The sequence below is a fragment of the Hyperolius riggenbachi genome, chromosome 4 (assembly GCF_040937935.1).
Source record: "Hyperolius riggenbachi isolate aHypRig1 chromosome 4, aHypRig1.pri, whole genome shotgun sequence".
NCBI lineage: Eukaryota > Metazoa > Chordata > Amphibia > Anura > Hyperoliidae > Hyperolius > Hyperolius riggenbachi.
Window position 1 is genome coordinate 396568550 of NC_090649.1, and position 23197 is coordinate 396591746.

The 23197-nt window shown below is 46.9% G+C and overlaps 2 protein-coding genes and 1 long non-coding RNA gene across 4 annotated transcripts in view; 1 reads left to right on the forward strand and 2 right to left on the reverse strand.

Annotated features, from left to right (window-relative positions):
- Nucleotides 1-13032, reverse strand: part of ACSS1 (acyl-CoA synthetase short chain family member 1) — a 165033-nt gene extending 152001 nt beyond the window's left edge. The window contains exon 1 of the mRNA XM_068232237.1: nt 12402-13032. Within this exon, the coding sequence (XP_068088338.1) occupies nt 12402-12777 (376 nt within the window). The 5' untranslated portion in view covers nt 12778-13032. The remainder of the gene's footprint in view (nt 1-12401) is intronic.
- ABHD12 (abhydrolase domain containing 12, lysophospholipase) overlaps nt 1-23197 on the reverse strand; it is a 1393598-nt gene that overhangs the window by 480712 nt on the left and 889689 nt on the right. The window lies entirely within an intron of this gene.
- The window catches only part of LOC137504176 (uncharacterized), a 152051-nt gene continuing 140287 nt past the window's right edge, over nt 11434-23197 (forward strand). The window contains exon 1 of the long non-coding RNA XR_011019441.1: nt 11434-12020. This is a non-coding gene — a long non-coding RNA (uncharacterized lncRNA). The remainder of the gene's footprint in view (nt 12021-23197) is intronic.

A 23197-nucleotide genomic window follows, 5' to 3' on the forward strand; every position in this document is an offset into this window, starting at 1 on the left:
TTGTGCAAATGAGTTTTCATTCATGCCTGATTGGTTGTTGTTAGTATAATTGGTAGATGTCCTTTTAAACCTTAACATACTGAAGAAAGCCAATAAGTCAAGGGAAAGTACAGTATTTACACCCACACTAGAGCTATTTTCTGTCTCTTCTGCATCTGCTGCACTTCCAATTCAAAAGCACTGCTAAGGTTGGACAGCACCATCCACAGCGATCTGGGGGATATTTGCAAGGCTTCCTGCTACTAATGCTTTGTACACACCTTCAATTTTTATTGGTCAATTTTACCAACTTTATGTAGTATGTGAGTATACTTACACAATCTGTTCATAGTATTAACCCTCATGCTACATGGAGGTGGTAAAATTGTCCAATCACTGGCCAATCAAAATTGAAGATGTGTAACTCTCTGCTCTCCAGTGACTGTCCTGCCAAAGAAAATGATTAATGTGCAACTGGGCTGGTAGTCATTGCTCTCCTGGTGTTACTGCAGGTCTTCTCTTCTGCAAAGTGGCACCTGCCACTGAAACCCAACCCCCCAGTAAAGGAAACTGCTGTCTCCTTTTCATTTTTTTTTTTTTGGGGGGGGGGGGGGGGTGGATTTCAGTGCAAAATATTACTCTGCGGAGGAAAAATTAACAGTTTCTTCTTTTGCAGAACAGTCTTTGAAGAAAATAGGGGAGAGGGATCTTTTCCGAGGTATCTCTCATCTGCCAAGGACACAGCAAATGAGCAGAAAGTCTGATATTTGCTTGCAGGAAGTACTGCGGCCTTGAAAAACTGTGACTGGAGTACATTGCCTGATAAAAATGCAATATTACTGTATTTTTGATCAGCTGTTCTCTTGGGATAAAAAAACAGGGCAATTATAAAAGCTTAGATAAGGGTAGGAGGCGCCCAAGGTATAGCTAATATCACTATATATAGGTAAGAACTTCTTACCTTATTCCAGTCAGATTTCAAATAATGAACGTTTCTCGAAAAGGTAGTTAAATTTTAATATGCACATCAGACAACGTGTTTCGCGGAAACACTCCGGTTCATCAGGTCAAGTTCAAGTGCCTAAAAGATATATACATTTGACAGAGGCTCAGGGTCTTGTATACAGTCCCGATAGGAATAAAAGTATAACCTTGTGAGTTTGGAGAAAAACATTGTAATATATATAAACAAATGCTGTTAAAAAACAATATTCGCAGCTATACTTCAAAAAAACAATGTTCAATTCACATAAGTTTGTGGTCCTGATAGTCTCCTATGAGGACGCTGCCCGTGCGTGCCGCGCACCCTGCCAAGCCCCGCGCGGGCGAATGCGCACACAATGAATACGTACACACGTGCCCGCACGGAGCCCCGACAGTCCGCACAAACACCCACACACGCCCCGCCCACAAGTTCACCAGGGGGACCCTTAGTTATAATTATAACTATACCTGGCACTATACTACCTATACTGAGCACTATACCAGCTATACTTGGGCACTATACTAGTTATACCGAGCACTATACTAGCTATACTGGGGCACTATACTAGCTATACCGAGCACTATACTAGCTATACTGTGCACTGTACTAGCTCTACTGGGCACTATACTAGCTATACCGAGCACTATATTACCTATACTGTGCACTATACTAGCTATACTGGGCACTATACTAGCTATACCGGGCACTTCACTAGCTATACTGGGCACTTTACTAGCTATACTGGGCACTACCTACCCATACTGACCACTATACTAACTATACTGGGACACACTGGGGGGGGTTGGGGAAATAACACGGCCAGCATTTCCTACCCCCGGCTTATATGAGGGTCAATCATTTTTTCCTGTTTTTTCAGGAAAAAGTTGGGTGGGTTGGCTTATATGCGGGTCGGCTTGCTTGCGAGTATATACGGTACATGCATCTTGCATATAACCAATATTGCACTTCGCATATATCTAATTAGGTCTGGTTTGCCCAAACTAGTTTCCATTATTTAAACCAGATATATAATTTATATATTTTATATAATTTTTTATTTAAGCCTCCAGGTATTGCCTGGAAGATGGCCGCAGCCACCACTGATAAAAGAGGCCACTGTTTAATAGCCGTTGCTATCTTTCTCAAACTAGATAACCAAAGAGGCTACTAGAAAATGGCCGCCGAAACTCCTTTTCATGCGGCTACTCATGCGCCCCATTATACACAACGTCACGTATACATACAGCAACGTGACACGCGGAAACTCATGCGGTCCATTATACGCCACGTGACGTACGCACGTCAGTGACGTCACGTCCAGCAGTCACCGCTTCCTTCCGGCCACCCGCACGGCCAGGTAAACAGCCAGATACATTTAAACTCCTGCCTCGCTGGCGACCGAACACAGGCGCCCAGGCTCATTGGCACAGTTCTAATCTCTAAGGTAAGGGACTATGGGACTACTTCTCTGTTTATTTTTTATTTATACCTTTGTCTGTAGTTGGCATACTTTACTGGCCTTACGAATAGATGGACCTAATAGGGTCTCCTGACCTAATAGGGTCTCCTAAGCTTTTTGCTATAATTTTCGTGTTTCAACATGTACTTTATTAATTCTTTAGGTAGCTTTTATGTGTGCAAGTAGGGAATACCTTCCATTATATCCACCCACCTCCAGTTGGGTCCCATATGGAGAATATATATATATGGGTAATTAGCGATTTATTTCTGTATTTATTAAATAATTATAACTAATAGTCCCCCTGGTGAACTTGTGGGCGGGGCGTGTGTGGGTGTTTGTGCGGACTGTCGGGGCTCCGTGCGGGCGCGTGTGTATGTATTCATTGTGTGCGCATTCGCCCGCGCGGGACTTGGCAGGGTGCGCGGCACGCACGGGCAGCGTCCTCATAGGAGACTATCAGGACCACAAACTTATGTGAATTGAATATTGTTTTTTGAAGTATAGCTGCGAATATTGTTTTTTAACAGCATTTGTTTATATATATTACAATGTTTTTCTCCAAACTCACAAGGTTATACTTTTATTCCTATCAGGACTGTATACAAGACCCTGAGCCTCTGTCAAATCTATATATCTTTTAGGCACTTGAACTCAGGGCTGTGGAGTCGGTCCAAAAATCCACCGACTCCGACTCCGACTCCTCAGTTTAGGATTCCACCGACTCCGACTCCAAGACTCCGACTCCTCTAATTTGCATATTACAATTTTGTTGATTAAAAGTATGTAACATGAAATTCGTCTCTTAACTGCCAACGCTTAGGAATTTTACAAGACAACTGAAGTGAGAAGGATATGTAGACTACTATATTTATTCCCTTTAGACTAAAACTAGTCCTTGGTAAGAGTACATGTAAAAGGTACAAACCGGAACAAAGAACATCTATCAGGCCCTGGGCAATGTAAGTGTGGGTACATCTAAGAATGATGTGCAGGTACTCTGCAGGGGAATAAGGAGATTCTTCCTCTATTACACATTCTTCATGCACAATCTGAACTAGGTTTATGGGCGATAGACAACACCTCTGTGTTCAATGTGCACAGCATTCTCAGTGGATTCCCTGCAGCTCTGTGGGGAGTGAATATGTAGAGTATAGTACTACTGTGTAACAAAGTAAACCTGAGACAGATGAAATTAAAGTTTTATACATACCTGGGGCTTCCTCCAGCCACCTTCAGGATAATCAGTCCCTCGTTGTACTCCTCCACCACCTGGATCTTCTGCTATGAGTCCAGGTACTTGAGCCAGTCGGGCGTAGTGCGCATGCACACACTCCGCCGCCAGGAGCATACTACACCTGTGCAGCACTATTGCGCAGGTGCAGAATGTTCCTGGCTGTGGGAGCGGCATGCGGCCGGACTGCGCTGACTGGCTGAATTACCAGGACTCATAGCAGAAGATTCGGGTGGTGGAGGACAGCGAGGGACTGATTAGCCTGAAGGGGGCTGGAGAAAGCCCCAGGTATGTATAAAACTTTACTTTTCATCCGTCTCAGTTACCCTTTAATTTGTAGTCACCAAACCAAATTTTAATAACGTATCAAATTATTTGATTTCATGAGCAAAGAGAGTGCATACATTTGCACAAATCAGCATCAATGCGGAATTATTTCCATCTCGTTGACCATCTCTATTAGTGACACGGCTACACATCAGGCATTATTCTTACAGCATAGATGTTATTTAGTATATATAAGAGATTCCTGTGTACACATCATATATACAGTCACAATCAGATATGTATATCTGACCTTAAAAATAACGGGACTGCTTTATTGAAGCAGCACAAGGAACTAATTTTGATTGGTTTATTTCATTTTTGTGGACTAAGCACAGCTATTACTGTATATATACATTATTTTTAATGACTATTATCTGAGAAATAGAACATTTTATCATATTTTCTATTTTAATTACAGTTACAAATTCATTAGGAGTCGGAGTCGGTGCATTTTTTCCCGACTCCGACTCCAGGCACCCAAAATTGCCCGACTCCACGACTCCGACTCCACGACTCCGACTCCACAGCCCTGCTTGAACTTGACCTGATGAAGCGGAGTGTTTCCGCGAAACACGTTGTCTGATGTGCATATTAAAATTTAACTACCGTATATACTCGTCTACAAGTCGAGAAATTTAGGTCTGATCTACTTTTGTAAAGTAGGGGGGTCGACTTATACTTGCATCAGACCTAAATTTCTGACTTGTAGCAGAGTATAAAGCATCCCCTTTGCTCTACATTTGCTGCATTCTTTTCCCCTTGTGCTGCTAGCCAGCCAGATTGTGTCCCCCTGCTTCAGTTAAGATGCCTGGTCACCATAATCCACCTCCCCCTGCAAGCTGCATAATGGACTAAAGGCCCATACACACGTCGGATTTGCGCGAACGACGGGTCGTTTGAACGTTCCGTCGTTCGCACGTTTCCGCATGAAATCCGGCGTGTGTACAGACTATCGTTCGGGAGATAAGACTGGTTACCAGCGATCCGCCCGGCGGATCGTTGGTAACCAGTCTTATCTCCCGAACGATAGTCTGTACACACGCCGGATTTCATGCGGAAACGTGCGAACGACGGAACGTTCAAACGACCCGTCGTTCGCGCAAATCCGACGTGTGTATGGGCCTTAACCTTCGCTCTGATAACACGTGACTCTAGTACAGCCAGCGGGGCAGGAGCAGCTTAATTCCTCCATTGAAGCTGGAGCTCCGTTGAATCTTCAATCACTGAAGTGTCAGCACTGCTGATAACAGTGACACCTTTATTGTGCAGAGCTGGGGAGAGCAGCATTCTCTACCAGCATTGATACAATTAGCATTAGGTATCCCCGTCCTGCTTCCTAGTGACATGAGGAAGTGGGGGAGGGGATCAGAGTAGCGAGACATGCTGGATGGGAGCTGAAGCCTGTTTCAGTGATCTGTGGAGGATATCAGCATTGAGAGGAAGTTAAGATGCATCCAGAGTCAGACTGGGTAATTCTCTAACATTGGGCTCATCTTCCCTGTCAGCACTCAGCTCCTGTGTGCACTGTTGCTTATCATTGCTTTTCTAACTGAGGATACATGAAGTGATTAACCCCCTGTGATCTGCAAGCATGTTTCCAACACTGTGCTGCTTTTAATGTTCTGTATTAACATATCAGCAGCACAGTGTGAGGAAGATGCATGGAGATCATGCAGGGTTGCTCCTGGTATCAGTATCATACATGCCCACTGTTATTATTATTTAGTATTTATATAGCAGTGACATCTTCTGCATTGCTGTACAGAGTATACTGTCTTGTCACTAACTGTCCCTCAGAGGGGCTCACAATCTAATCCCTACCTTAGCCATATGCCTATGTATCATGTATTGTATGTATTATAGTCTTGGGCCAAGTTAGGGGGAAGCCAGTTAACTTATCTGTATGTTGTGGGATGTGAGAGGAAACCATAGTGCCTGGAGGAAGCTCACACAGACCATAGCCCGCAACCGTCCCGGATTGGTCGGGATTCTCCCGATTTGGGGGGGCCCTCCCGCTGTCCTGGGCCCCCCTCTTGAATCCCGGCCGGCTGGGCAGATAATGGAGGCGGAAAAACTGATCGAGGCTCCAGCCGCAGTAATGAGGGATGCGGGAGCTTCACTGCTTCCTCCCTCCCTCTCTCTGAAAACCCCCCTATGTATGTCTGTGTCCCCCCTCCCTGTAGGCAGAGTGAGCGCAGCGGAGCGGGCAGTCGGGTCCTCTTACCGCTGATGCACGCGTACTGTCTCTGGCATCCGACCTCCATGTGCTTCCTGTTTACTATGACGTCACAGGAAGCACATGGAGGTCCGATGCCAGAGAGACAGTACGCGCGTCGTGCATCAGCGGTAAGAGGACCAGACTGCCCGCTCCGCTGCGCTCACTCTGCCTACAGGAAGGGGAGGGGGGACACAGACATACATAGGGGGGTATTCAGAGAGGGAGGGAGGAAGCAGTGAAGCTCCCGCATCCCTCATTACCGCGGCTGGAGCCTCGATCAGTTTTTCCGCCTCCATTATCTGCCCAGGCAACCCACCCCAACCTAAAAGTGGCACCCTCCTCCCCACCCACAGGCACCCTTACCCTCCTCCCCACCCACGGGCAGGGTGTATGAGGGTATACTTATAAAAAAAAATATAAGGGTATAAATATTTAATTAAAAAAAAATCTTCAAAAAACGATGGTAGGCGTGTTGGGGGTGTGGTTAGGGGGTGTGGTTGGGGGTGTGGCCAGTGTCCCGGTTTCTTATTTTAAAATGTTGGGAGGTATGCACAGACACAGGCAGAGTATACATTGTTACATTGCATACAGATGTTGACCTGTCTGGGATTTTAACCCGGGAACCCAGCACTGCAAGGCGAGAGTGAGAACTACCTCGCCACCATGCTGCCCTTAAAGGGAACCTTAACTGCTGCGGAAAAATAAATTCACTTACCTGGGGGCTTTCCCAAGCCTCCTGCAGCCGTCCTGTCCCCGCGCCGGTCCTTCGGTGCCCTCCGGTCTCCCTCCGCCGCTGAGTTTCGATTTCGGACGACTGCCAGTCGTCCTGGGGCCTCTTCCGCATTCCTTGTCGTAAACTGCAGTAAAGCGCGTCCGCATGACGCCAAACGCGTCATCGCATGACGCCAAACGCGTCATGCGGACGCGCTTTACTGCAGTTTACGACCAGGAATGCGGAAGAGGCCCCAGGACGACTGGCAGTCGTCCGAAATCGAAACTCAGCGGCGGAGGGAGACCGGAGGGCACCGAAGGACCGGCGCGGGCACAGGACGGCTGCAGGAGGCTTGGGAAAGCCCCCAGGTAAGTGAATTTATTTTTCCGCAGCAGTTAAGGTTCCCTTTAACCTTATTTATGATTTCTTCCAAAGACAGAAGGTTTGGACTTAACTACAACTTTGCTGGATAGACTTATATTCGAGATATTAAAAAATGCCAGCTTAAGAGGGTCAAATATTGGGGTCGACTTATACACGAGGTCGACTTGTATTCGAGTATATACGGTACCTTTTCGAGAAATGTTCATTATTTGAAATCTGACTGGAATAAGGTAAGAATTTCTTACCTATATATAGTGATATTAGCTATACCTTGGGCGCCTCCTACCCTTATCTAGAATTTATAGCGGACTCCCAAAAAGGAGTCCGCTTAGTCTTGTATCTGAATTGAGCTAAAAGACTGTTTTTTTTGTTTTGGAGCTGCGACCGTGACATCTATCTCAAAGAAAAAGGCCGAGTGAGGACGGTATTTCCTCACACGCGTTTACCAGTGGTTGCTTGGTGTGCAACCCACACTTGTGAGTATATATACACTATCTCACATATTAATCCAATCTAACCAGACGATACTGCACTATATTGGGCTCCCGGTGTTCCTGTGTCTTTTTCTCGCACCAAAGATTGAATTATAAAAGCTTAGCCTTGTATTAATCCACTGGCCCCACTAAGCCCTTGCTAAAAGCAGTGGGGTTCACTGCACGTCAGCTGCAAATTGCAAACATTTTCAGGATGCAGGAGGCATCTGGGAATGGCAGTGGTCCAGTACGTCAATAGTGTCATACCCAATACAGTAATATCTGCAGCACCAACATAATCCAATCAAACGGAAGGTCGATTGGAAGGTAAAATTGGATCATTAGCAGGCAACCTTTACAGTAGGTTAAAAAAATGTGATAGATCTGATTGGTTTTGGACTAGTCCATCTCCTTTAACGTTAAATGTCGTTACGTTTTTCGTCAATACTGCTTAACCCAACCCTACCCTCACACAGAACCCTCCACTGGTGGTGCCTAAAACTAAACACTCCCCTAGTGGCGCCTAACCCTAACCACCACCCCTGGTGGTGCCTAACCCTAACCACACCCCCCGGTGGTGCCTAACCCCCCCGGTGGTGCCTAACCCAAACCACCCCCTGGTGGTGCCTAACCCTAACCTCTTCCCTTGGTGTTGCCTAAAACTAAATGCCGCCTCGTGGTGCCTAACCCTAACCACTCCCCTTGGTGGTGCCTAACCCTAACCACTCCCTCTGCAGAAACACCATTTTACATATATTAACGAAAATATCTTTGAAAACGTAAAATCTGTACTTATTAACGAAATAATATGACAAACACTACACCGTTGTAAACTTCTAAAATGATAACTACCTCAAAAACTATAATTTTGTAATGTTATTAACAAAATTTTTTTCTTCTTTTTTGCCATATTAACCATAATTGCATTAAAGTCTATGGCGGCCGCCCTTTTTTCCTGTTGCATGGCAGAATAATCTGTTATATATCTGTTGCATGGCAGAATAATTCTGCTACCCATACAATTCTATGGGTCTGATCCCATCTCTGTGTTGTAACAGATTGCATTATTACACCATTGCATTATTACAACTTGCTGCATACAGGCTTTGAATTAAAAGACCTCGCAAACAATTGTAAAATTTTAAATACATGTGTGCACATACTTAGAAGAAGTAAATTTATCCCACAGTGAAATGCACTATGAATAACTTTTTCTCCTATGTTCCTGTGGCTTACAGTAGGCAGTGAAAACCTGGCATATCTGTTTTAGAGTAGTCTATCTCCTCATGGGAGATTCTCAGTATTTCCTCTATTCTTTACAAAAGCACCCTATGTGCATACATACATGAAATCGTCGCCGGGATATTTGGGCGCAGGATACAGCCGGTATGGCTTATTCTGCTGCTGCACAAGTTCCTGGCGACGTTAATTACTATTACCCCTCCAGGTCCACGTGGATGGTGGGGAATGATGTAATTCTGCTTCCAGCTATTGCTGGAGGCCGAATGACAGTGTTTTAACCTCCTTGCCGGTCTATAAAATCCGGCAAGGAGGCAGCGCCACACTTTTTTTAAATTTTTTTTTTTCTTAAATCATGTAGCGAGCCCAGGACTCGCTACATGATAGCCGCTGAGCGGCGGCATCCCCCCACCCACTCCGATCGCCTTCGGCGATCAGAGTATGCAGGAAATCCCGTTGAGAACGGGATTTCCTGCAGGGCTTCCCCGGTCGCCATGGCGACCGGGCGGGATGACGTCACCGACGTCGTGACATCAGAGGGAATCCCGATCAGCCCCTTAGCGCTGCCTGGCACTGATTGGCCAGGCTGCGCAGGGGTCGGGGGCGGCTCGGCGCGGCGGGTAGCGGCGAATCGGCGGCGAGCGGCGCCGATCGCGTACTACACGCAGCTAGCAAAGTGCTAGCTGCGTGTAGGAAAAAAAAATTATGCAAATCGGCCCAGCGGGGCCTGAGAAATCCTCCTGCGCAGGTTACCCCGAACTGTGTTCGGGATAACCGGCAAGGAGGTTAAAAGTAACTTTAGCTCCGTCTTCTGATGGTGCCAAAGTTACTTACGTTACTTACATAATTCCTATTCCGGTCTATGGTGGCATGGGCTGCGCCCAAATCTCCTGCGCTGTTATTACAGCGCTCGCCCTATGTAAAGGATCTATAGCAACATGACAGCCAACTTCCCTACTCACTTGCACACTATTTTGGCAGCCTATTCAGAGCCCCGTGTCTGCCACCTTTTGGTGCATAGCCCCACACCCTTGCAGAAAAGGTCTTTGGCGTTTTCTCTCTTTTAGACAGAGAAAACGCAACAGCACTCTTCTGTAAGGGGGTGGGGCCATGCATCAGAAGCCAGGGCACACATGAGAGAATTATAAGTAAAAGACTTGGTAAGTAAATCCCCTTTAATACTTATTCGTTATTATTTCTCGTTTGTTTTTGCAACAATAATTATCACTAATAAAGCTTGACAAGGATGGTTCTCGTTAGCAAATTTCGATAATACCTGGTGCCAAATTCGTGAATAAGTCGGACCCTGTTTTCACTGCCCCCTTTTTTCATGCACGCAATATAGTGCTGTAATGGACATAGTTTTGCACACTGTAAGGTGGTCCAATTCAAAGTCTATGAACCGTTCACACCCCATCAGTTGCGGAGTGATGCAGGGGATTCTGTTGTTACAATACAGAACATGCATTGCATTGCTAGAATCGCACACGCCGACGCACCCAAACTTAGTCAATGAAGGTGTACAGTGGTCAGTTACTTCTTTGCGTATGTTACATCGCACTTTACTGCAAATTCTCTTTAGTTGCGTTATATGTATGCAGTGGCGTAGCTAAGGAGCTGTGGGCCCCGATGCAGGTTTTACAATGGGGCCCCCCAGGCACTCTATACATAACAATTGATACGGCGCACCAAAACCTGCCAATGGCAACTACAGTGTCCTAGGTGCAAGAAGGGGATGAGGAATAGTTTGTTAATGATTACCACTATTCAAAGTACCTATAGAAGTAATTATTTTGATCACAGCACCAATAGAGAGCTAATACTGTAGATGAGGGAGGGCCCTTCAGGGCCCCTCTGGCCCAAGGGCCCGATGCGGTCGCTACCTCTGCACCCCCTATTGCTACGCCCCTGTATGTATGTTATAATGCAATGTCCAGTGTGATATTCAAATCATGGGCCCATGTGAGATAATCGGAGAGAAAAGACCCATGCACCTATGCTACTGCTCGGTGGACGGACAGGGAGTGTGGAGTCATAATAGTTTACCCCTCTGCTAGGAAAATTTCTTTAGATCATGCCCATGTTTATAGATTTATTATACAAAACGAATGCAAACACTTCCAGGCATGTAAAGTATAGAATTATTAATAGGAGTGGATGTACAGACAGATTGATGCAATATACTTCTACACCAGCACAATCAGGCAGGGATGCATAATATGCAGTGATGCTTTTGCCCGGGAACAGACAGCTAGCTAGCTGAATACTTGGGAGTAGGCAGAGTAGAGTACATCAGAAAAAAATCAGAAACAGCATGCAGAATACACCACGTGACAGACACACATCTCCATCTCTGGAATGATACAAACCCCTTACATAAGGCGTCACGCCCACTCTATAGAAATCTTAACCAATGGCGGAAGATATCCGAGCCCAGCCCACTCCTTTCATTGCTGCGAAGAGACCGTCAACTGTTATTTATGCCACGGAAGACAGATTAACTGCTTGTATCCCGAGCACTGCGTGTAGCCCTATGGGCAGATCACTGCGAGTGCGAGACATTTATGGCCCTCACAGAGTCTCACAGTGATAGGAGGGCTGTGCACCATCATCATTACATCTCCATACAGATCACTAAGCAGCGTGTCAGATGATAGAACATGGCTCAGTGTCTAACTGGTTAACAGCAAACTATGCAGAATATGAGGCTAACCACACGCGATCGCTATGAGGCTTCCTGCTAACAAATGAGCCGACCTGCGGAGCTGACACAAGACTTCTTTACATCAATAATAATAAACGTACATAAGCTACCCACATGACAAGTACATAGCAACTACGTCAGCTCCCACTGCGAGGAGTGTCCGTTTTGGCACACTAATGAGAATAACATACGCTACAGACAGTGGCGTAGCAATAGAGGATGTAGCAGAGGTTACGATTGCACCGGGGCCCCTGGACAAGAGGGCACCTTCATCCATCTTATTATCGTTTCATTGGTGCTGAACTGGTAATAAACACCTCTGTATGTACAGTGAATAGTGATAATAATTGCAGTGAATAGTGATCATAATTAACAATCTGCATCTTTACTCTGATCACAGCTCTCATACACTGCAGCTGTCCTTGTTGGGTATTTAGACTCCATACTAATACAATGTTTGGGGCCCATGTAAAACTTGCACTGGTGCCCCAAGCAACCCCCCCCCCCCCCCCCCCTTCCTTATTGGGCAGTGGGCACAGGAAGGTGGCAGTCATCATCTTCCCCTAGCAATAATACTATGCAATAAACAATTATGAATTTCATCTTCAGTTATCAGATATAAGAAAGCCCCCCTCCAAACAACGTAGCTATTAAACCAAAGCAGCAGTCTGGGCTCTCAGCACTCACCAGATACATTCAGCTGCCCTCCTAGGAACCATCTTACTCGGCCTTGAGTGAAGTCACAGTCCTTCACTGTCTGGTGTGGCTTTACCCAGGTCAGCCTCTCCCTAGCAAGGACCCCCCAAAATGTCTCAGGATCCTGGAGGGCGAACTGCACCAGGTCCTGGTAGGTCCGCACATTGGGCAGAGCCATGGCTTCTGGCATGTAGGCATGGACATCCCATGCAGGTCCAGGGACATGGTGAGCTGGGTACACCTTGTGCTTCTGGTAGGAGACGCAGGACTTGATACTGAGCCTTCTCCATGGACAGATCCCGGCAGATGCTTGCTGCTTGCTGAATAACTGCTGCAAGGCTAGTCTGCTTGCAAGGCTGGCTGCCATGGTGATTCACATGCAGAGGGCTCCTGGGGCTCAGTGTAACTCCTCTATCATAACTTTCCTCAAGTTTCAGCAACTAGTGGACAGGCTCCAGTGCTGATAACTGCAACTGCAAAACCATCTGCTGCTGCTCTGCTGGTTACACTAGCCAAGAGCTCCTCCTTATTTCATATCCAGGAAATGTAATTGAAACTTTTTTTTCTTTCTCTGAACCTCTGTTGCAGTTCATTGTCCCTTTCTGTAATCCCTATGTAAATGGCACGAGTATGATTCAGCCTTGCCCACAGAATCTGCACACATTCCCGCCAATTCAGTGAGTTTACCTTATCAGTATGCAGATGCCTCACTTTCTTTTATCACAGCGCATGGGCTTCTTGCAGGGAATGTCTCCAGATTATTAGAGCAGCACCATCAAGAATTTATGCTTCCCTCAGGCAAATTCCTCTGGTAATCCAGTTTTTCACTAAAATAAGCAAATAATTCTAGGACTGACAGAACTGCAGCAGTTTTTTTTCTATGTGAAGTTAAAACAATCTACTACTTAGAGTGCTATAGTGAGAGAAAAATAAGAAATCCCCTTCAGGTGGTTGTACGTTAAAAGAACAGCACACCTATAGATAGAATAGGATTATTGAATGACAAGCCTGTCTGTAGACTAGAGATGTAGCGAACGGTTCGCCGGCGAACGGTTCCAGGCGAACTTAGGGCGTTCGCGTTCGCCTGCACCAGGTGAACTTTTGCGGAAGTTTGATTCGCCCCATAATGCACTATGAGGGTCAACTTTGACCCTCTGCATCACAGTCAGCAGGCACATTGTAGCCATTCAGGCTACACTAAGCCCTGGAGCCCCACCCCCCTTATATAAGGCAGGGTCCGGCGGCCATTAGACTCACTCGTGTGCCTGCTAGAGACAGACTAGGGACAGCTGCTGCAGACTTGTTCTTCTAGGGACAGATTAGTTAGGTTCTAGGCTGCTTTGCTTGCTCCTGACTGATTATTATTGCTTTTAAAGCACCCAGCAACAGCTCTTTTCAGAGCTCAACCTGTACATTTTTTTTTTCTGTGTGTCAAACTGACACTTTTGTTGCATGCACAGCCTTGCTAATTGATAGTGTGTGTGCCACTGCCAGCAGCCCAGTACATTCAGTGACTGACTGCCTGTGTGTGTGACAGGGAGCTGCACATTGTACTACCCAGTACTGCATATACCCCTGTACCTGTTGTGTTTACTTAACCCACCTCATCACTGCATATACCTAGCTTTGTGTTGAGTGAACCCAGCTCACTGCATCTAACTACCCAGTACCTGTTGTGTTTACTTAACCCACCTCATCACTGCATATACCTAGCGTTGTGTTGAGTGAACCCAGCTCACTGCATCTAACTACCTGTTGTGTTGAGTGAGAACCCACCTCACTGCATCTTAAGTACCTTTACTGTTCAGTGAACCCAGCTCACTGCATCTAACTACCTGTTGTGTTGAGTGAGAACCCACCTGGCCACCTCACTGCATCTAACTACCTGTTGTGTTGAGTGAGAACCCACCTTGCCACCTCACTGCATCTAACTACCTGTTGTGTTGAGTGAGAACCCACCTCACTGCATCTTAAGTACCTTTACTGTTCAGTGAACCCAGCTCACTGCATCTAACTACCCAGTACCTGTTGTGTTTACTTAACCCACCTCATCACTGCATATACCTAGCGTTGTGTTGAGTGAACCCAGCTCACTGCATCTAACTACCTGTTGTGTTGAGTGTGAACCCACCTGGCCACCTCACTGCATCTAACTACCTGTTGTGTTGAGTGAGAACCCACCTCACTGCATCTTAAGTACCTTTACTGTTCAGTGAACCCAGCTCACTGTATCTAACTACCCAGTACCTGTTGTGTTTACTTAACCCACCTCATCACTGCATATACCTAGCATTGTGTTGAGTGAACCCAGCTCACTGCATCTAACTACCTGTTGTGTTGAGTGAGAACCCACCTGGCCACCTCACTGCATCTAACTACCTGTTGTGTTGAGTGAGAGCCCACCTGGCCACCTCACTGCATCTAACTACCTGTTGTGTTGAGTGAGAACCCACCTCACTGCATCTTAAGTACCTTTACTGTTCAGTGAACCCAGCTCACTGCATCTAACTACCCAGTACCTGTTGTGTTTACTTAACCCACCTCATCACTGCATATACCTAGCGTTGTGTTGAGTGAACCCAGCTCACTGCATCTAACTACCTGTTGTGTTGAGTGAGAACCCACCTGGCCACCTCACTGCATCTAACTACCTGTTGTGTTGAGTGAGAACCCACCTGACTGCATATAGCTAGCATACCCCCGAGATGGACAAAATGGACAAACCAGGTAGAGGAAGAGGTAGAGGCAGACCCAGAGGAAGGCCACCAGGCACCGGCAGGTCTGTGGCTGTGCGAGGTGGTGTTGCTGTGATTTTAGTGCGGACCTGCCCCAAAATACAGTGCTCAGAAGAAGGCACGTGCCATCACTTCCCAAAATCGTGAGGAGGTGATTGAGTATTTAACACAGAACACCTCATCTCCCGCAGCCACCAGCGCTACAACAAGCACCACATCCGCTGCATTTGACACTTCGCAGGAGTTATTTGGTGGTGGTGGTGAAATCACTGATTCCCAGCCACTACTGCAACAACAACAAGAAGGCGCAGGTACACCACCTCATACATCTGAGTTAGGTGGCGATAGTATGGACGTAACGTGTGTGGATGGGGATGATGGTGGACCACCTGAAGTTGGTGCACTTGAGGAGGTGTCTGAGGAAAGCGCAGCTGGCCAGGAGGATTATGATGACGATTATACGGATACCACATATGTTCCTGGTAGAGGAGATGACCAGGGGGACAGTTCAGAGGAGGAGTCAGAGAGGAGTAGGAGGAGACGACTCCATGATAGAAGCAGAGGGAGCTCGTCCTCAGAAACAGCTGGGGGCAGTGTCCGGCGCCATGTATCACCAGCTATGGCCAGCCAGCCAACATGCCCTTCAACGTCAGCTGCTGATGCCACCCTAGCGCCATCACCCCAGGGGGGTTCAGCAGTTTGGAAATTTTTTCACGTGTGTGTCTCAGATCGGAGCAAAGCCATCTGTTGTCTCTGCCAGCAAAAATTGAGCCGTGGAAAGGCCAACTCTCACGTAGGGACAAGTGCCTTACGAAGGCACCTGGAGAGAAGGCACAAACAGCTATGGCAAGAACACCTGAGGAAAAGCAGCACCCCTCAAAAGACAAGCCACCCTCCTTCTCCTCTTCCTCCTCCTCTTCCTCCTTCAGGTGCATCGTCTTCATCCACTTTCTCCCTTGCACCTTCACAGCCACCCTCCTCCACACCGCCTCTTCCCTTCAGCGGTTCCTTCTCCTCTGCCCACAGCAGTACCCAGCTGTCCGTGAAGGAAGTATTTGAGCGTAAGAAGCAAATGTCTGCCAGTCACCCTCTTGCCCGGCGTCTGACAGCTGGTGTGGCGGAACTATTAGCTCGCCAGCTATTACCATACAAGCTGGTGGAGTCGGAGGCTTTCCGTAAGTTTGTGGCCTTTGGTACACCGCAGTGGAAGATACCAGGCCGCAATTATTTTTCACAAAAGGCCATACCCAAACTGTACCATGCAGTTGAGAGGCAAGTGGTGTCATCTCTGGCACACAGCGTTGGGTCAAGGGTCCACCTGACCACGGATGCCTGGTCTGCCAAGCACGGGCAGGGCCACTACATTACATACACAGCCCATTGGGTCAACCTGGTGACCGATGGCAGCAAGCAGGGAGTACGTGGCTGCGCAGAGGACAGACTTGTCACACCTCCACGGCTTGCAGGCAGGCCTCCAGCCACCTCCTCTCCACCTGCTATCACCGCTTCGCTGTCGTCATCCTCCTCCTCCTTGGCTGGTGCCGCCATCTCCTCTCCAGCTACACAGCTCCAGCACCCCAGGGCCTATGCTGCATGCCAGGTGCGACGGTGTCATGCAGTGTTAGACATGTCTTGCCTGAAAGCGGAGAGTCACACTGGAGCAGCTCTCCTGGCTGCTCTTAACAAACAGGTGGAGCAATGGCTGACCCCGCACAAGCTTGAGATCGGCAACGTGGTGTGTGACAACGGCAGCAATCTCATTGCTGCATTGAATTTGGGAAAGCTGACACACATACCCTGCATGGCACATGTGCTTAATCTGGTCGTGCAAAGATTTGTGTCCAAGTACCCAGGCTTAGAGGACGTCCTGAAGCAGGCCAGGAAGTTGTGTGGGTATTTCAGGCGCTCTTACAAGGCCATGGCACGCTTTGCGGACATTCAGCGTAGAAACAACTTGCCGGTGGACGCCTGATTTGCGATAGCCCGACTCGCTGGAATTCCACCCTGCTGATGTTCTCTCGCCTGCTAGACCAGGAGAAAGCCGTCGCCCAGTACCTGTATCATTGCAGTACAAGGTCACAATCTGGGAGGATGGGGATGTTGTGGCCCAACAACTGGACACTGATGCGAAATGCATGCAGGGTCATGGAGCCCTTTGAGGAGGTGACCAAACTGGTGAGTCGCGATGAGGGCACCATCAGCGACTTGATCCCCTACGCCTACTTCCTGGAGCGTGCCGTGCGTAGAGTGGTGGATACAGCTGTGGAGGAGCGTGAACAAGAAGAGTTAGGGCAGCAGGAGTCGTGGGAGCCATTTACACACGAACCCGATGTTTCCACAACACCGGCGGCAGCACAGAGGGGGGAGGTGGAGGAAGAAGAGGAGTCGTGTGGGGAAGGAGAGGAGTCAGACTCTGATGATAGTGATGATGAGTAAGGTGTTTCTGTGGAGGAGGAAGAGGCGGCGGAAGGAGAACAACCGCGGCAGCCATCACAGGGGGCTTCTGCTGCTCCACGTTCCCGTGGTATTGTTCGTGGCTGGGGGGAGGAAGAGGAGTTGCGTCCCGTCACTGAGGAAGAGCAAGAGGAGATGGAAGAGTACGTCTGCATCCAGCTTTGTGCAGATGTCCTCTTTCATGTTGTCCAGCCTGTTGAGGGACCCCCGTATCAAAAAACTCAAGACGAATGACCTGTACTGGGTGGCCACGCTACTAGACCCTCGGTACAGGCACAAAGTGGCGGACCTCTTAGCAACTCAACAAAAGGCGGAAAGGATGCAGCACTTGCAGAACAAGCTGTCGATGATGCTTTACAATGCATTTAAGGGTGATGTGGCTGCACAACGCAATCAAGGTACCACTGGCAGTAACCCTCCTCCTCCCAAGTCCACGCAGGCAAGAACAGGACGCTCCAGCGATCTCAGGGTGATGTCTGACATGCGGACGTTCTATAGTCCAACTCCTTGCCATAGTCCTTCTTGGCAAATGCTTTCGACTTGGTTGGTCTTCCGCTGGCTCAAGGGTCCATCTGACCACAGATGCCTGGTCTGCAAAGCACGGTCAGGGCAGCTACAGCATGGGTCTCAGCAGGCTCCCACTTCGGGCCGGAATCCAACCTTCATTCCCCGCGGTGACAATGGCAGACTTGCCCTCCATAACGGATTCCCATTAAAGGATTTAAAGTTAATTCATTTCAATTAGGGCCGCAAAAGGTCCTCCTGAGTCCTGTATTGTTATTTTTGGTCACTACCTCGGGGCGGGCATGCATGCCTGCCTGCCTCCCTTCTTGCCTGGATGTGTGGTGGTAGACGTTGATCAGGCTCCAACTCCGGAACGCAATACAAGAGGGAGCTCGTCCTCAGAAACAGCTGGGGGCAGTGTCCGGCGCCATGTATCGCCCGCTATGGCCAGACAGCCAACATGCCCTTCAACCTCAGCTGCTGATGCCACTGTAGCGCCATCAGCCCAGGGGGGCTCAGCGGTTTGGAAATTTTTTAACGTGTGTGTCTCAGATCGGAGCAAAGCCATCTGTTGTCTCTGCCAGCAAAAATTGAGCCATGGAAAGGCCAACTGTCACGTAGGGACAAGTGCTTTACGAAGGCACCTGGAGAGAAGGCACAAACAGCTATGGCAAGAACACCTGAGGAAAAGCAGCACCCCTCAAAAGACAAGCCGCGGAGAACAACCGCGGCAGCCGTCACAGGGGGCTTCTGCTGCTCCGCGTTCCCATGGTATTGTTCTTGGCTGGGGGGAGGAAGAATGGATACACTTTTAAACAATTTAAAAATACAACCATCTAAACTTTCAAACAATTTAAAAATACAACCATCTAAACTTTCAAACAATTTAAAAATACAACCATCTAAACTTTCAAAAAATTTAAAAATACAACCATCTATCATTTTCAAAAAATTAAAAAAAAAAGGGCAAAAAAACTTGCCCTCCGTAAAACATTCTTGTCAAATGCTTTCGACTTGGTTTGTCTTCCGCTGGCTCAAGGGTCCATCTGACCACAGATGCCTGGTCTGCAAAGCACGGTCTGGGCAGCTACAGCATGGGTCTCAGCAGGCTCCCACTTCGGGCCGGAATCCAACCTTCATTCCCCACGGTGACAATGGCAGACTTGCCCTCCATAACGGATTCCCGTTAAAGGATTTAAAGTTAATTCATTTCAAATACACAGCAGGGCCTCGAAAGTCCGCCTCCTGTATTGTTATTTTTGGTCACTACCTCGGGGCGGGCGTGCATGCCTGCCTGCTGCCCTCCTTGGATGTGTAGTGGTAGCCATTTCTCAGGCTCCACACCGGATTCCATCCCTCATTCCCCGGCCTATACCCGGGGTCACAAATGGCAGACTTGCCCGCCTCCATATGATTCTTGTGAAAGGAATGTGGTGTCATCTTTGCCCGCCATAACTGGTTCTCGTTAAAGGATTTAAAGTACATTCATTTCAAATACACAGCAGGGCCTCGAAAGTCCTCCTCCTGTATTGTTATTTTTGGTCACTACCTCGGGGCGGGCGGGCGGGCGTGCATGCCTGCCCGCTGCCCTCCTTGGATGTGTAGTGGTAGCCGTTGCTCAGGCTCCACACCGGATTCAAACCCCTCATTCCCCGGCCATTACCCGGGGTCACAATGGCAGACTTGCCCGCCTCCACAGGATTCTCATTGTAGCGGTACTGAACAAGTACATAGCAAGTAGAAAATGTAATTTCAAAACAAAAGGTAAGCTTTTTAACAATGCCATGGAAAGTTGAGAAGGAAGTCACACATTACCTGACATCACTGAGTGAGGAAGAGCAATCTCGCCATGTTGCGCAGTAGTCCAGCATGGCCGTCACTACACAAACAGCTGTTTGCGGTGCGTTACACAGTGAGTTTGGTGTGTCAGTGTGAAGCAGTACTCTAATTACACTCCCTGATTGATGTATACACATGCAAGATGTTTTTATTTTTCCAATATATTTTTTATTGAATTTTTAGGTATATAACAAAATATTACATGCTAAGATAACAGTTACATACAGTGTATAGTAAGATCAGCTTGTAGGGATAAAACTTAGTGCTATTGGTTATTTTCACTTGTATGATTATCTAGAAACCAAACGATTAGAAACCCTAAAGGAACTATATCCTTGTCCCCTCCCCCCTCAATCCCAACCCCTTTCCCTCCCTCCCCAGTCACATCGCTTTCTACCTCATAAGAATGGCTTGAAAGGTGAAGTTGGATTAACGGATTGGTGAATCACCCAATCAGTCATTCAACCGACCAGTCGATTCCAGTTGTGAGTGTCCTATGTAACATTTTTATGGAGTTATGAGTGAGCGTGAGATAAGACTAGTCGACCTAGTGTGCCGTGGAGATCTTCAGTTGCGTACCAAGAGGTGTATTTAAAAGGTTCCATTAGATTATTAATTCCAGTTCTTGTGAAAGTGTCTATGATGAACAGTTTCCAACGCTTGAAGAACTTTGCTGAGCTTTTTTCTCTATGAAGAAGAGCCTCAATTTTGTCCATGGCTAGCAGGTTTGTAAGTTCTGATTTTAAGTCCCAGACAGATGGAGCAGTTGAATATATCCAGCGATTATATATAGTTTTCCGAGCAGCACATAGCATTATATGTGTTAGATCATTTGGTAGTTTTTTATGGTCTGACGGGTTGGATTGTCGTGGGATGATATTGAACAAGGCAAGTAGGGGAGTCTTTTCCAGGGTTTTTGTGCAGATTTTTTTTATGAATTGAAACACTTTTGTCCAATACTGGTCAATCTTTGGGCAGGTCCAGATGCAGTGAAATAAACCTGCTTGTGGTTGGTGACACTTGGGGCATCTCGCTTCATAACCTGGTGGTGGATTCTGGTAGTGCATATTAAATGCATATTTTGCATAGTGGATGAATAAGAAGTGAGATTCTCTCCAGATTTCACTGGGTATAAGTTTGCGGATGCGGATTAGTCCCTCAAGTATCTCTTCTTGTAGTTGCGCTTCTTGGAAGTGCTTTGACCAGCCTTTAAAACAAGATGAAGCAAGTCTCTTTCCTTGCACTTGTAATAAAGTTTTATGGGTTGCTGAAAGAGAAGCATTGTCTCCGGAGGCCTTAATGAATATATCAAACGGTGTGATTGTGGCTATAGCAGAGATGTTATGTATTTGGGCATTGACATATGACTTTATCTGAGCATAGTTAAGGAAATCGTGGCTTGTTATGTTGTGAGTTTCCCTGAAATCAGTATAGGGTCTCCATTTATGTGTATCTAGATTTAACAGCTGGCCCAAGCGACTTAAACCCTTTTCCTCCCATTTAATAAATCCCGCGTGTTGCATGTCCGGCTGGAACCCCGGGCTGCCCCAGAATGTCAGGTACTTGGAGATCCTCCAGGGCGTTTTGTAAATTTTTCGTATTTCTCTCCAGGCTATGACTGTATCTCTGAATAATATGTTGTGTTTGAGGCGAGGGGGCATGGTGGCCCAGCTGCTATGCATCAATCCTGTAAGAGACCAGGGTTCCGCTATGGTAGCTTCTAGAGGATAGTTAGAAAAGATGGAAGTCTGAAACATCCAGTCTCTAATATGTCTGGTAATACATGCTAGATTATATCGCCTGATGTCTGGTAGACTAATGCCTCCCATCTCTTTGGGTAGAGATAGCTTGGCTAGTGAAATTCTCGGCCTTTTATTTCTCCATAGAAAACGCGAGAATGCTTTATTTAGTTGTTGGATCTCCAAGTGTCTGAATAACAGCGGGAGGACCTGCATCGGATAAAGTAGCCTACCAAAGCTTACCATTTTTATGAGAGCTGCCCTTCCCATGAGATTCAGTGGTAGGTTAGCCCAGGTTTTTAGCTGAGAGATCACTTTTTCTACTAGTGATTTGATATTTAAGTGGTAAAGAGAGTGAGGATCTGGGTTGATTTTGACGCCTAGGTAGGTGATCGGGCCAGATGTAGTTTTTATTCCCCAATCTTGGGTAGCAGGGATGGTGGCTTTTGGTGAAAGATACATCAATTCACTTTTGGAGTGATTGACTTTAAACCCCGAGAGAGAACCTATTTCTGTGATTAATTGCAAAATAGTTGGGAGTTGTTGGGCTGGATCCTGCAGGTATAATAAAATGTCGTCTGCAAAAAGGGCTTGACGAGTTGGGTGATTATTAATTAGAATACCCTTGTTGGCTTGTAGTAGGAGTCTGGCCAATGGTTCTAGGGCAATATTAAACAATAGTGGGGATAGGGGGCAGCCTTGCCTGGTTCCCCTATGAATCATCAGGGGAGCAGAGAGGAATCCTGGAAGATGTATTCTAGCTTTAGGGTAACGATAGAGAGAGTGAATCAGGTTCAAAAATGAACCTGAAAATCCCATTTGGTGTAGTGTCAATATCATCCACCTCCAATTGACTGCGTCAAACGCTTTTTCTGCGTCCAACGCCAGTATTGCAGATTGTTGATACGTAACCGGGTATGATTTAACCTGTTCTAATATGGCCAATACCTTTCTAATATTTGCAATTGCAGATCTACTCTTAATAAATCCTGTTTGGGTGGAATTAATGAGTTGAGGCAGTATGAGAGCTAGCCTATTGGCCATTAGTTTGGTAAGAATTTTGATGTCCTGGTTTATCAATGAGATTGGCCTGTACGACTCGGGTGACAGTGGATCCTTGCCTTTTTTCAATAATACTTTTATATGCGCTTCATTTCCAGAATGTGGGAGAGCGTTTCCCTGCAGAATATCGTTAAAAAGTTTTGCAAGTATGGGGGCAGTTTCATTTTTAAGGCTTTTATAGAATTCTGCTGACAGGCCATCTGGGCCTGGAGCTTTGTGATTTGAGAGGGTAGTAATAGTGGTTATAATTTCTTCGGGGGAGATGTTTGAGTTTAGTGATTCCAGATCTTCTGGGGTTATTTTAATTAGATTGGCTTTATTAAGCCATTCATGCACTTTAGATTCTACCTCTGTGGGAGGTTGGGTGTATAGTGTTTTATAAAAATTGGCAAATATATCGGATATCTCCTTAGGATGATTTATTATGTTGCCTTGCGAGTTTTTGATCTTCAGG